The 15,973-nt window shown below is 40.4% G+C and overlaps 1 protein-coding gene across 1 annotated transcript in view; it reads right to left on the reverse strand.

The window, feature by feature from the left end:
- The window catches only part of LOC128313177 (zinc finger protein 773-like), a 33,103-nt gene that overhangs the window by 6,048 nt on the left and 11,082 nt on the right, over positions 1–15,973 (reverse strand). The window contains 2 exon segments of the mRNA XM_053210107.1: positions 5,601–5,727; positions 8,301–8,374. Coding sequence (XP_053066082.1) covers positions 5,601–5,727; positions 8,301–8,374 — 201 coding nt within the window.

A 15,973-nucleotide genomic window follows, 5' to 3' on the forward strand; every position in this document is an offset into this window, starting at 1 on the left:
TCTCCTTCTTCCAGTTACCATGTCAAACATTCTTGCAAATAGCTCCCTCTCTGACAAGTTACGCAGGTAAAATATCCTCTGGTTACAGTGCTGGATTTCTTAGCTTGCCCCCCTGCCCCTGATTCCATAACCTTTAAAAATATCAAGCTTTCCCTGTACTTTTACTCATTCCCACTGCTTCATGCTGCAGAATCTCTTCTGTTTTCAACTCAGGTGTCCTCCTAAAAACTGACGCTACCTGATAGGAGCATGGACAGAAAAATCGGTTGCACTTTCAGGTTTTCCCAGAAGAATCCACTTATACAGAAAAGCCATCATGAGACATGTGGCCATTATTACATACACTTTAATGGTGAGAGAGGAGAGAGAGCACTGCAGGGAAAACAATTTAAGAAGCTCTCACAGAAATTATTGTTCTTCCATGTATCTCCTGAGCTGCCAGACTCTGAGGACTCCAGGCTATTCTGTCTTCCTATTCACTTGTCCACCATGCTAGGCACACTCTTCTCTCCTCCGTGTCCTCTCTTTCTCCAGCAAGTTACCTTTTTCTCCTCTGGGTTACAGAGAAATTTGCTTTCCTAAGTTTACATTCTACTATTAACACCTAGGATGAGCTGGATTTGGAGAGTAGGTTAGCTTTCCTTACAGGCAACTTCTTAGAAAGTAGTTGAACCTGTATATGTATATGCATATCTGTATCTACTTTATATTTTCTCTCTTTCCATTAAAGTATACTTGAGAGGTGGCTGGGTGGCTCTGTCAGTTAAACATCTGACCCCAGGTTTCAGCTCAAGTCATGATCTCACAGTTCATGGGCCCTGCACTGGGCTCTGCACGGACAGTGTGGAGCCTGCTTGGGATTCTCTCTCTCCCTCTCTCTTTGACCCTCCCCCATTTATGCTCTCTGAAGATGTAGCAATTTTTTTAAAGTATACTTGGTATAAATGGTACATTAATTCAGGTGTGCCACAAAGTGATTGACAATTCTATAGGTCCTGCTATGCTCACCACAGTGTAGCTACCATGTGTCATCACAAAACGCTAGTATGATAGCACTGAATGTATTCCTGATGCAGTAGCTTTGTCCCATGACTTATTAATTCCATAATGGTAAGCCTGTACTTCCCATTCCCTATTACCAATTTTGCTTATCCTCCCGCCCTGTTTCACTCTGGTAACCAATGGGCTGTTCATCGTATATGGGTCTGTTTCTACTTTTTTTGTTGTTTCTTGCCAATGTTGGGACAATATGGATAGATGTAGAAGGTACTATGCTATGTGAAATCAGTCAGAGAAAAACAATGCCATGTGATTTTGTTTATATGTATAATCTAATTAGCAAAATGAATGAACAAAAAAGCAGAAACAGACCTAGAAATATCTATTTTGTTTTGAATGAAGTCCACAGAAAATCTCAAGAACTATAAAATTCTAAGATTACACACATTCTATAGTGTAACAAGTTGACCTGTAACAATTTTCCAATCCTGGCAGAAGACAGGAGACTCCTAGACCAAAGTCCAAGGATCTTATGGCTCATGACACAGCAAACACCATAAACATCTTGATCACACTAATTTCACTTGCCAGCCCTATACCCACAATTCATACAGGCAGATGCTGCACATGCAGTGGGTCTGTGTCCCACCTGTGAGACTCTGAGCATAGGAAATATCTTAAAGGATCATCTTAAAGATCTTAAGGATCTTAATATCTTAAAAGATCATCTACAATATCTGCTTGAAACTTTGCCATTGTCAGAAACATCTCTGTTTTCCTGTCCAATAAGCAAATCTGTCCTATACCCAGGAGCAAGATACTATCACAATATTCCAAAAGGTTTTTATATGCAAATATCAATGGAAACACAATTAGAATAAAAATTTCAATGCCTCTATATCCATAATACATGGAGAAACTGAAACCCATAGAAAATCATCTCCTAAAAATATCCAGAATGCAGTTTGACCGTGATTTGGCCCCTGCCTAATTTTTCCATGTGTACATCATCTCGTCAAAAACTCATTAATCTGGGGCACCTGGGTGGCTCAGTCGGTTAAGTGTCCGACTTCAGCTCAGGTCACGATCTCGCGGTCTGTGAGTTCGAGCCCCGCGTCGGGCTCTGGGCTGATGGCTCAGAGTCTGGAGCCTGCTTTCGATTCTGTGTCTCCCTCTCTCTCTGCCCCTTCCCCGTTCATGCTCTGTCTCTCTCTGTCTCAAAAATAAATAAACGTTAAAAAAAATTAAAAAAAAACCTCATTAATCTGACACAGGGTCTGGGATAAATTCTATTCCATTTATGTCACAAAACATTTTCCAAGGCTATGATCAGCAGGGTACAATGCAGAAGAATCAGTGACCTGAAATGTTCACTTCTGCAATGTCCCTTTGGGTTTTTCCTGATTTAAACCTGGTAAAGAAATCTCAATACCCATGAGGATCTACCTTAAGTTTCTGTAGTGAACTTTCTATGGGAGCTGGGTGAAGAAGCAAAGTAAACTGTGCAAAAGCATACAATTTATATGAATCTGATGAGACGAGAGAATTTTGAACTGCTTACCTGGACAAAACATGTCCTGGATACAGTGGAATCATGGTTCAATACAATAAAAGGGCTGAGCATTGGGAAACACAAAAGAACTAGGGCAGAGGATTAGGGCAGAGATGTTCACCAACCAGTGGACAAACCCCTGGCCACTCTGTAGACATACCAAAGAAGTGTACATCCAAAACCATGGCAGACATCTTTTCACCCAAAAGCTGTCACTGTTGGTGGGACTCCTTTAGAGACAATGACCAATGTCTTGACTATCATCACTTGTTTGGCAATAAAATCTGTACAACTCAATGCACACCCAATGCGGCAAAGACAGACATCATTGGAAAACAGCTATAAATTTGCCAAGTTTCCAATGACAGTCCTTAACAAGATTACTGCTATTGCCAAGACCCTAGAGGCCATTCTGCTATGGAAATATAGGAATCATCTTTCTTCTAAGCAAAAAGGCCCATGGAAGGTTTTTGACATCAAACCTGACATTGAGGGTGTGGTCCTGGGAGACTGCTAAACATCAGTAGAGGCAAGAAAAGATGGAGAGAAATGACAGAAATCTTCTCCAAGATCATGATGATGTTAATCCATGTGAAGAAATAACTTGTGCAAGCAAACAAAAAGAAAGCACATACAACATTTTCAGAATATTTTTTCAATTTGTTAGCAAATTTGTTGGAGAAAAAAAAGAAAAAGACTACAAAACCTCAGTCACCACAGTAATCACACAACACATCAATTTTATTTTTTATTAAAAAAATTTTTTTAATGTTTATTTATTTTTGAAACAGAGGGAGACAGAGCACGAACAGGGGAGGGGCAGAGAGAGAGGGAGACAGAGAATCTGAATCAGGCTCCAGGCTCTGAGCTGTCAGCACAGAGCCCGACGCGGGGCTCAAACCCACGGACTGTGAGATCATGACCTGAGCCGAAGTCGGACACTTAATCGACCAAGCCACCCAGGCGCCCCCAATTTTATTTTTTAAGTCATCCATTTATTTTGGGAGAGTGAGAGAGAGTGCACGTGGTCATGAACATGAGCGGGGTTCATGAAAGAACTTACTTGTCAATCGACTAATGAATGGATAAAGGAGATGTAGTATATACATACAATGGAACATTACTCAGTCACCAAAAGAATGAAATCTTGTCATTTGCAATGACATGGGTGGAGCTAGAGTGTACTATGCCTAGTCGGGTCACTCAGAGAAAGACAAATGCCATAGAATTTCACTCATATGTGGACTTTATGAAACATAACAGGTGAACATACGGAAGGAGGGAAAAAGAGAGAGAGAAACAAACCATTAGATACTCTTAATGATAGAGAACAAACTCAAGGGTGAAGGAGGGAGGTGGGTAGAGCATGGGCTAGAAGGGTGATGGAAATTGAGGGCATGTCTTATGACGAGCACTAAGTGTTATAAGTAAGTGATAAATCACCGAATTCTACTGCAGAAACAAATTTTCCACTGTATGTTAACTAGAATTTAATTTAAAAAATTTTTAAAAATAATAAAAATAAAGCAAAAAAATTGAGACTTTACTATAGGCAGCAAGTTCTGAGTTCTAAAAGTTCTAGGTCCCCTTTGGCATGAGCTTTTGAAATGAAGTAATAGATTAGATTTTCTCATTTTAGAGAGGTACTTTGTTATCAGATTAAATTACTCTTAATTTTGTTTGATTAAGATCAAATTCTCTGTAGGGGCACCTGGGTGGCTCAGTCAGTTAAGTGTCTGACTTTGGCTCAAGTCATGATCTTACAGTTCATGAGTTCAAGCCCCACGTTGGGCTCTGTGCTGACAAGTTGGGGTCTGGAGCCTGCTTCAGATTCTGTGTCTCCCTCTCTCTGTCCCTTCCCTGCTCATGCTCTCTCTCTCTCTCTTTCGCTCTCCAAAATAAATAAATATTTTTAAAAATTAAGAAAAAAAAAAAACAAGATTAAAGCCTGTGTAACATTGGAAAGCATAAACCGGAAAACATGTGGTATCTGTCTCCAGTGTTCTCAGGATTTCTGCACCAAAACCCAATATGCACACCATTACACTGACATCTGTCTCATATGAGGCAAAAATAGAACTTAGAAAGGGCTTAGCATACAGTTTCTCAAAAATACAGAGATTTCCTCCAGGGGCCTCAAAACAATGGAGAAGATCTCAGATTATGGAGACTTTTGCACCCCAAGGGGAATCCTTTGGCCTTCACACAGATGTGAAGAGCCATCATTGGAGCTGAAGGAGAATCCTTAGGGAACATAAGAGCATGGTCATATTGGTTAGAAGATGTCCCTATGTGAGGGGGAGGAAAACAAACAAACAAACAAACAAACAAACAAACAAATTAGGTTTCTCAAACGATTTCCTTTCAAGGAGAGCTGCCTGAACCACATTTTAAGGTTTATCTTCCTCCTTCACATTTGGACCTCACCTCTGTCATCTGCTTCATTCATTCCCATCTATCTGGGTGTGTGGCTACTGTATCCTTTCCCTTCACATTCCAAGACTCCTTTGGCTCCAAAAAGATGACCAGGTCTGGCTTAGACACAACAAGACCTGTTTTAGAAAAAAAGAATAGAAAATCGCTGGGAATTCTAACCTTTGATCGACTATTGTGCTCAGTAGAGAAGAGAGGACATTTTGGAATTCAAGAAAATGATTTCCCAAATGCTGTAGCCCAACAGATCCTTTAAGAACACACAGGAGGGATTTCCCAAGTTCATATCTTGAACTGAACTTCCAGGTACTAGATATAATAATAAGGATTGGAAATTGAAATTTAAGCTGTGGGCAGTACTATTTTATGTCACTCAATATTTAGAATGGCCACTAATCTACAGAAATGATGATGTTGTCCTAAGGAAGGGAAATCTAAAACTGAAAAGGAAACATCAGGAAAATTTTTCTCTATATCTACAAACCCCTACTTCTTTCCCTTACTACAGGGGACTGAATCCCAGCCATGCAAAGAGGAATTTTCCAAGAGACAGTCTTCAAAGGAAGGAACAAACCCCTGAGTGTGGTTTGGGAAGTCTGGAAGGAGTTATCCTCACCCAAGAAGAGGAGGTGTCCATAGGTCTCTAACATCACATCCCTGTACAGTGCCCACTGACTGTGGTTCAGGAATCCCCACTCTTCCTGAGAGAATTCTATGGCCACATCCCTGAAGGTCAACAGTCCCTTCAATAAATACCACAGTTACCAAGTGGACAGAGACAGAGGTCATAATGGTACCTGAGATGAAAAAGGGAGTTAATGTCACCAACTAGACCCCAGCACCTGATCTTTACTGCTTACCTGCTTGTACCCACTGAACTTAGTCCTACATTTTACTTAACCTCTTCTTTCCATCTTTTACTTCAGGCAAAAGACCCCATGGGCATAGTGACCTCTGGTGGAAACAGAAACTATGCAGCGAAAGATAATGACTATCCTGAGGAAGAGCTTGGGCAGGCCCAATTTGAGCTTAACCCCTGCCTCACACCTATGCAGATGGACCAAACAATAACCCAAGGAGTGACAGGCAATTAGACATACCTCATTACAATACTAAAATCTCCACCCAAGGAGGAAGACAAACCTCATTTAAATAAGAGAAAAATAGGTATAGAACTATTGTCTTAAGGTGAATGTGTGGCCTTATACCCAGCTCTACAAAAGATGGCAAGACCCCTCTTTCTAAATATCCACTCTAACCCTAAAAAAAGGAGCCCATTCCCTTTTTCTCTCTGTGTCTCTGCTTTGGAAGTTATTCCCTGTCATCTCCTTACTGGCTGCAAATCAAGTTTCCTTTCTGTGACAACCCCACCTGGTGTAGTTTTTAGTTATGACTCTATTATATTTCTGGTTTTTAAGGCCCTCAAGTATGTTATTTATCTTGTTTTTTGTCTGAAAATGTAAAGAAGTACATAGGAGGATATTTCTATCACCTGAGTGTGGAGTAAAATAAAAACCCACAGAATGGAGGTCTGATTTAGAACATCCACTCCCAGAAGTCAGTATCTCTACTTTCACCAAGGTGAAAGCCTTCATTGTCCAATAGAAACCGATGTGATGTGGGCTGGGAGCGAAGGGTCAGAAAGTATTCTTGAAACATTTTTGGTGCAAAGAGATGTATTTATTAAAGCATGGGTAGGATGTGTGGTAAGAAAGACCAGCACTCTTTTAGTGAAAAGCCATTGCTTATATAGTTTTAAGTTGAGAGGCAGAGATAAAGGAAGTTTCTGAAGCAATTTTCACATGTTAAAGAAGACACAGGATCCTGGAGGTCTGGCTATTATCAACCTAAAGTTGCTTTTTACCTGTAGCAAATACTAACACTAAGGCAGTTGTGAATTCCTTGAGGAATGTCATACTCTCCCTGTCCCAAATATTTATTAATGGGCTGCAAGTTAAAGGAAATTTCATTTTATCAACATTTCTTTTGCCTTTGGTCTCCTCATGTGAAACTACAAGCAAGAGAAATTGAGAGGAAAGAAGTTTCCAGCGTAAATGTGATGGTTTGTGCACATCATTAGTAATTCCATCTAAGATCCTTAGGAATGGTAAGAGGGATAATATGAACTTTATAGTGGAGGAATCTGGCAGAGAGCAACAAGCCAAAAAAAGAAGGTAACATCAGCTTTAAGGAAACAAATTAATATCAGTGCCTAAGACACACCGAAGGCACATTACCACTGGTGTGTTCTTGTGGTCACCAAACATTAAGTCAGAACATACACGAAATTTTGAGAATACAATGGATTTATACAACCTTCAACCACATATAGTTTCCATGTCCTGCAATATCTAGTATAGTTCATTCATTTATTTTTGTTCATTTATTTATTTTGAGAGGAAGTGTCAAGTTGGGGTCATAGGGAGAGGGAGAGAGACAGAGAATCCCAAGGAAGCTCTGCACTATCAGCTCAGACCCCGCTGTGCGGCTCAAACTCATGGACTGTGACATCATGACCTAAGCCAATGTTGGTCGCTTAACTGAGGCACATAGGCACCCCTCTAGTAGATTTTAAATGGAGTATCTTTTTCACATTCTAAAGAGCAAGCTACCCATTATTATTAGTAGTAATAATAGTAGTGAACTTTCCAAGTTATTCTGGGCCTCATATCCACTGTGTTTATTTGTAGATTTCTTTTTTTTTTTTAATTTTTTTCATTGAATGAGGGAGGAGGTGGAGGGGCAGAGAGAGAGAGAATTCCAAGAAGGCTCCACACCACAGCATGGAACCAATTATAGGGCTCAAACCTGCAAAACCGGGAGATCCCAGGTCATGATTTGAGTCAAAGCTTAACAAACAGTCACCCAGGAACCCCTATTTATGCATTTTCTTAATACTGTCTTACACAGAGCTGATAAAGCATCCAGATGGGACCAAATATGAGCTGTTTTCCTTGACTGGAATCTCAGGACCAGATCTCATCAGCAGTAAGAATCTTGGACTCATTGACTTCCCCTGCAGATCTGTCACAAAGGGAATATTTACAATACATGCAAGACTTTAATTCAAAGTGACAATTGTTGATGCCCTATTGGCAGCCAGGTTGGGGAGAAGAGAGAGAAGATTCTGGGCTGTAGGGGAGGAGTGTTCTAAAGACCTAACCATGAGTATCATTTTTGTGAAGGTTTTCAAAATTAGGTGAAAACATGAGATAGAAACATCAGAAGTAGAGAAATCAACACTTTCAACTTCTAAATGCACGGAATTTCAGGAGAAAAAGAAGACAAGGACTCTGACCTGGGACACCAGGCTTACCTGAGAACTGGCCATCTCTTCTTTCACCTCATGCTCTAGACTTCTTTCTGAGGATATTTGCGGAGAAATCACAGCTGCATCAGGAGAATATGGTCTCAAAGCCTACACAGCCTCTCCACTAGTATACTGCTTGCCCATAGGCAGGACTTTTAAATGCAGAAAAGGCCCAACTTTCCAGTCCCTTGTGTCCTGAGCTTTTCAGCAACTATGAGCTCTTACTTGGGGACCAATCTCCTGACTTTTCCTTCTATGCCTTCAGGGGGCCTCCCCTCCCGCAGACACCCACAAATTTTGCTACAGAATAGGAAGAATGTGCTACATGGACCTGACCCTCCCAGACTCCTGTAGAGGAGAACTAGTTGCCTCTCCTTGAGCCAAAGCCTGCACTCAACTCTCTTAAATTAATGGAAAGCGTTCCTGCTTAGCCCTGGCCTCACTTAGAATCACCTGGAGAACTTAATTAAGACAGCACTGTTGTTTCCACCCTCACCAATTGATGACTCTGAGGACTCTGAGGGGGAGGGCAGCAGCAATGATGGTTTTTGAAACTCCACATGTGAACCTATAGGGAAACATTTGGGGAAGTGACCAAGCAAACCACATGAACCAAGGCTATGGTTGTTGTCCAGATTAAAATCCATGCTTTCTCCACTGATCAGAGTTTCTCAACATTTGTACATTTTCCCTCTTTCTGCAACAAAGGGGGAGACACCTTTACAAATGGAGTTTTCCCTTATATATGCAAATATGTCTTTCATAAGAAACTTATACTGGGTTTCAGAGCTTTTCCTTTATCCATTTCTTTAAAATAACAGCCTACAATCATCCTTAGGCCAAAGATATGTTCTGGGTGACAAAATGCTTCCCTTCAGTAGGGAAATGCTTATTTCCATAAGTAACTGACACACAGTTTTCCAAAGTGAATCTACTTTTTACACTCCCATCAGCAATATATGAGAATTGTAATTTCTCGACATTTTCAACTGAGAATTGGTGTTATCCTTCTTCTTTATGTTAGCCACTCTAGAAACTATTGAGTGGTTTCTCATGATAAATATGAAGTGGTCTTACTCCGGTTGTGCTGGTGACTCAAATTGAAACCACTTAAAAACATTAAGTTGAGGGGCGCCTGGGTGGGTCGGTTGGTTAAGCGTCCGACTTCGGCTCAGGTCACGATCTCACGGTCCGTGAGTTCGAGCCCGGCGTCGGGCTCTGTGCTGACAGCTCAGAGCCTGGAGCCTGTTTAGGATTCTGTGTCTCCCTCTCTCTCTGCTCCTCCCCCGTTCATGCTCTGTCTCTCTTTGTCTCAAAAATAAATAAACGTTAAAAAAAAATTTAAAAAAAAACATTAAGTTGAGCAGAAATCAAAATGACTGCATTAAAACATTAGCGAGCTACATATTAAAGTAAGTATCAAAAAAATAAACTTTTTTCATTTCTTTTATTTCTGAAAAATAAACATTTTTCATTTCTTCCTCAAATCTCCCCTCCTCCCTCTTTAGCTTTTCTTCAAGATGCTGGTAGCACCCTGAAAACACTGACAGAGCAGAGCCTGCTTGGGATTCTCTGTCTCCCTGTCTCTCTACCCCTCCCCTGCTGCTTCTCTCTCTCTGTCTCCCACTCAAAAAGAAATAAACACTTTTTTTAAAAAAAAGCAGTACACAGAAGTAGAGAATAATAGTGCATGTGTTTCAAATGAAGAAATCTTCCCAGGTATCTGTAGAAGATATCTTTTTTATAAGGTCATATGATTGTATATGACATTTCTTAATTATTTGAGGCCTGAAATTATTGAAATTATTATTCATAGGTCATTATACCAGAAAAGAACACTTCTTGAATGCTTGTAATCTGTATTTTGAACAAGGATCACATAATGGATTTAAAATGCAGCACTTAGTTTGTGATCTTCGTGTATTTTAATGATTAGAACATAATGGTTTTGAATGTGTTAACACTGATATGTAATGAATGGTGTATTATCCTGCAACGTATATTATCTTACCTTACCTTATTTCAGAATGTAGATCACAGATAGTATCTACCACCTATTTGGTAACAGAGTGGCGTAATAGAAGTAGCAATATGTTTTCTCAGTAGCCTCAGACTTTAAATAATGTGTGGTTCTATTTCCCACAGTTTATTTGTTGCCATGTTTTCTCCTCCTTGTAGCTCCTGGGACAACAAGATGGTTATGTTACAAACTATGTAGGAGTACTGTAGACAGTTTAGCTTAAGTACTCCATGATGGTGTTACTTGGCAACCATTTTGTGTAGTCAGTTGGCTTGCATTGGACTTGACCTGATACAAGACCTTTTCAAATAAATAAGGTAAACAAACAATTACAAAGACAAAATAAGGTCTTCTGAGGCCTCTTCGTCCACTCCCCAATCTTCTTTCTCAATAGACACTAGGAAGTCAGCTTGTGCTCAGGCCCCAAATCCAGTGCCATCTTCCTGTTTTCTCCCTTCCTAATCTCCACTCTCATTCTATCCCTTTGCTGTACCTTCCTTTTCCTGTGAAGCACCTTCTGCTTCCTCCTTTCCTGATCATATTAACACAGGCCCCTTTAATATTAGTCTTCTGAAGACATGAGGGGACCCAAAATTTCTTATCCTCTCTGGAGTAAGGCTGAACTTTGAGCCATAAAGATTTCTTTAAAGTGAATGAGGAACCCACAGGTTTGCTGATGACTTTAACATAGTTATTCAACATCACCTGGCTGGCTTCTCAGATTTATATCAATTAGCCCACATGCTTATTGGTGAGGACCGGGCCAAACATTGGATAAAACTAGCCCAGTGGGAATATCATGAACAGGATCTAAAGAAAGAGACCCCTGCCTTTTGGCATGATGCTAGGAAAGTCTCTGGAAAACCCCACTGATCAATTATAATGGCTTTTCCCAATTCTGTCCCAATCAGAACAAAATTCAGCCTGTACACAGAAGCCTGAAGAATCTCTTCATAATGATTACAATCAACTCCAACTTCTCTTTAAAAAAAAAAGTTCTGGTCCTTAGATGTTGAATCCACCCATGCAGCATTTAACTGTGTTCATTAATGGACTGATCCAGAATGTTTCCCTTTTTGTGAAAATGACCAGGATGGAATGGGACACTATCTCCACTGCTGATTTAATTAACCTGGCAAACCAGATTGCTCACACCCTGGAGAAATCACCTAGAGAAAAGATGGCTAAAATTTTTCAGTATTCAAATCCAACAAATGAATGCCCCTAACCAAAACGGAAGCCTTGGCTCTGCAATTGTTGTAAGGAACCAGGACACTGGGGGGAAAAGAGGGCTACAAATTTAAGAACCTCAGACACCTTCAGCTCTTCAGCCAACCTTTTTAATGTCTTCCTAGTTCCCAATGGCAGGGCTTCAAGGAACTATAGGGGCTGTTCTGAATCCTCCCTCTCAATTGGCTTGGGGAAACTACTCTCCCCATTGGGAATAAACCTGTCTCTGTCCTTACTGACACCTAAGCTACCCTCTCAGTGCTCAAGCCCACTGCTATCAAGCAGCCAGCCCCTGTCTCAGAGCACTAAAACAGTTTCAATAATATAGGTTTCTAATAAAACACAGCATGTCCCTGTTTTGGAACCTGTTGCCTTGTGTCTGGACCCTAAGAGCATTACAAACCCTATTCTCCTTAGTTCATCTACCCCAATTAACTTAATGGGCTGAGGTTTCTTGGCGAAATGTCATGCCAGAATTCTTTTTCCTAAAAGGGGAAAATAATTCTACAATTTGACAGTAGTAACCACAATTGGAATAAAGGAGGAAATAAATGGCCCTTCAACATGTTTTCTATGCTCTGTCTCTGATGGCACTTTAGCTAAGGGCAGGGGTACTGATCACTTATTCCTATTGGACCAGCTACCATCCTCTTTATGAGGAAAATGGTCAACTGATATTGGTGTAATCCACAGTGCACCTCCCATCAAAACTCAAATAGATCCCTCAAAATCTCTGTCTGGAATTAATCATTACCCTATAAATAAAGGAGTCCATCAGGCATCAAGCCCATGATAGAGTATTACAAGGCCCAGAGCCTCCTTATGCCCTAACCTAGTCCTTGTAACATCCTGATTTTACCTGTGAGAAAAACCAAAGCCTTAGGATGGAGGTTTGTCTAGGACCCATGAGCAACAAATAACATTTTTATCTGTTGGCATCCTGTTGTTTCCAATCCTTGCACACCTAGTGACATTGATTCCCACTGAAAGCAAATTTTTCACTGAAATGGACCTATGCAGTACATTTTTAAGTATTCCAGTTGATAAGGATAGCCAGTATCTTTTTGCCTTCACTTGGAAGGAACGGCAATACACCTGCTCAGTAATCCTCAGGGTTACACAGAGTACCCAGCCTATTGGTCACAAACCTTAAAGGCTGTTTTGAATGACATAAAGTTTTCTGTAGGCTCTCCTTTGTTACATTGTATACATGATTTGCTTCTCTGCTCCCTTCTTAAGCTTGTTCACTGAAGACATCTTCTACCTGTTGAAACTTTTGCCCTTGAAGAGACATTAAGTCTCCAAAAAATAATTGCAGCTTGCTCTCACTTAGGTTAGATATTTAAGGCACCTACAGTCCTGACAAGGACTAGAATTGGATCCAGCTAGACTTTGAGGCATCCTGTGTAAGTCCAAACCTAAGACTAAGCACTAATTATGAGGATTTCTTGGACTCTGCTGGTTATTGCTGAAGTTGGATTCCAAACTTCTCTTTTAGGGGTCAGCCTATATATGCTTTACTGAAACAAAACAAAACAAAACAAAACAAACAAAACAACAAAACCTAACCCTATAATTTGAAATGAGGGGATGTCATAGCCTTTGATAGTTTAAATAAAAGTCACACACAATAATGAAAACTCTCTGAACTTCAAATCTAACCTTCCTTTCTGCATTTTTCAATTCATCCATATTTCACTCCTATGATATGCAAATGTTCTTTTTCAATCAATAGGGAAACAGAAGATAGCAAATGGGTCAGACACAGTATCTACATCTTCACGGTTATTGTGGGACATCTAGTGGCCACTTGCAGGATATTAGGGGATTAAATCACATCATGTATGTGAAGTTCCTTACATGGTGCATCACAGCTTCTTTGTAAACAGGAAATTAGTGTTTGATCCACATTGCAGTAATTGATTTATACGTGTTGTTTTCCAAATAGAGACTGGCTCACACATTAGTGCATTCTAGAGCCTTATCTCAGTAAACTTTAAAGTGCTGTGAAAGCATGTTGTTCTGCAGGATGGTGATAGTGGTCTTTGCTGGGAAAAACAGTAAACTCACAACAGTGGAAAGTAAGTGGTAAACTCTTGCCTGGGAACTCAGCAGGAGTTGTTTGTGTTGAGTCAGATGGTGGCTGTGGGGGGCTCAGGTGTGCTGTGCCTGCATTCTCTAGTGTAGTGCCACTAAACATGGGTCTTGGGGAGTAACAGCGCTAACAAGGAATTGGTGAAAGAAGCCAGTTCACAGACCCCATTCCAAGCCTGAAGAATCACCATTTCTTCTATGGGACTTAAAACACCACATGATTCATATTCACATTAAAACTTGAAGCACAAAATTGCTTATCAGCCTGGGTTTACAATAAAAATCCCATGGTGAATTTTAAGAACAAGCATCATCTGTGTCCTCTGCCAGAGTCTATTGGTCAAGGTGAGAGCATTGGTGCTGCTTTAACTATGAGCTCCAGGTGATTCTCAGGTGAAGCCAGGGTGAAGCATGAGGATTCGCAGGCATATTTGGGAGGGCTGCATCTGCCTTTCGGTAGAAGAGGCGATGACAGTCTGTTTGGTGTGGATTTGGAAGGGGCAGGACAGTGCAGTCCATGTTCCTGGAGCTGTGGTAGGATGTGTGACTATCTGTGGGAGGGCAGGACATCTGAAATTGGGAAGGAGAAACTCACAGGTTAAGTGTCCACGCAAGAGCTCCATTTTTCTGAATCTTTCCTGTGACAAAGTCAAAGAGGGGGCAGCCCTTTCTGCACTTTGAGATGATGAGTGCAGGTGAAGAGGCTGTGTTGAGGCCTTTAAAGGTCTACAGGTGTGATTTCTCCACATGCCATCACCCCAGAAAGCACTCAAGAGCAGACAGGGAGGAAGAAATTACTGCTTCTCAGGTAAATTTGGTCTTGACTTAGCTCAGGGACTGTGTCCTCATTTCTTACTGAAATGCTATGCATTTAGAAATTGCAAACATTTACCTCTCTATCTCTGATGGTCCTGCCTAACAAATTTGTTTTGGACCAGTATTTATTCCTTTCATGATAGTCAAATTCAGCTCTTTAGGACATTCCTAAATTATGTTCCCAGGCCTTCTCTCTATTCTCTAAAACCAGGCTTTCTATACAGCATGAAAAATTCCTGCCATGAATTCATGACTTGGAACTTTGAAATAATTCCCTCTGCGACAGATCAATATGGAGATGTGTTGATACCCAAGATTCTCTTGGGAGATGGGTCGTGTTTTGGGACCCCAGTGAAGGACGATATTATACAATATTTAGGTTGTGTTTGGGTATGGCATGAGTCTATGTAAACTAGATTAAAAACATGAACAAACAGGGGCTCACGGGTGGCTCAGTCATTTAGGCATTAGACTCTTTGTTTCAGCTTAGGTCATGATGTCACAGGTTGGAGTTCAAGCCCTGTGACAGGTTGCGGTCAGCACAGCTTCTCTCTTCCTCCATTTCCCCCTACGCTGTTCACTCTCTCACATCAAAATAAATATAAAACCAAAAGAACATGAACAAACAGATCAGATGGCTATTTGGCCCAGAATAAGTCAGTGTTCTGGAAAAAAAAAAAAAAAAGCCTTCTTGTCTAGATTGTTTCAAAGGCTTACTATTTAAAATGGATTGAATACTATAGGACATGGGAGGAATCTGTGGCTTGAAATTTGCAAAAACCTTCTATATTTTCATGATTGGTATCCTATTATGATTTGTGGTGTTTTTGTTTGTTTGTTTTGTCCTTCGGAAACTCTATCACAACAATGGTGAGTCCTTCTACATGCATGAGGCCACTGATAACAATTTGTCTCATTACAGCTGATGTTAATATTGTTCACATGGATTAGGGTCTCTCTGATGGATACCCCTGAAAATGAAGTTTCTCACCTCTGTTTACAGGAGATCCTGGCCCTTGCAGATAAAGGTTTCATTGATAGGAAACCTTGATCTCTTGAGATGCAATTTTATTTTGCACAGCATAACAGATGTATTCTCCATCATTACTTCTTTTTATTTTCAGCAAAAGGAAACAAGCATCATATACTTACTATTTGTGAATAGGTTTTAAAATCCTTGGCACAAATGTAACTTGGCACAAATGACATAATTTCAATGAAATAATCAGGTATTTGTTGGTGTAAGGAAGGATTAATGATGTTTGATCTTGACTTAACCTTCTTCTTCCCTGAGGTTCTCTGTAAGCATCACTGTAGATTGGTGATAATTCTAGAAACTAAATGGCATAGGATTCTGTTGCTCACATTTTAAAATCTGATATCTAGTCCTTATTTTTTATGCAATAGTACTTTGAGGTGGAGTTAAGTGGCTGAACTTCGAAAAGGCTTCCTAAGTGTTCTAAAGAGGCCACCAGGAAACAACATTTGGAGAAATGAGTTCTGTATCGTTCTGTAATGT

The sequence above is a fragment of the Acinonyx jubatus genome, chromosome E2 (assembly GCF_027475565.1).
Source record: "Acinonyx jubatus isolate Ajub_Pintada_27869175 chromosome E2, VMU_Ajub_asm_v1.0, whole genome shotgun sequence".
In the NCBI taxonomy this organism is placed as follows: Eukaryota; Metazoa; Chordata; class Mammalia; order Carnivora; family Felidae; genus Acinonyx; species Acinonyx jubatus.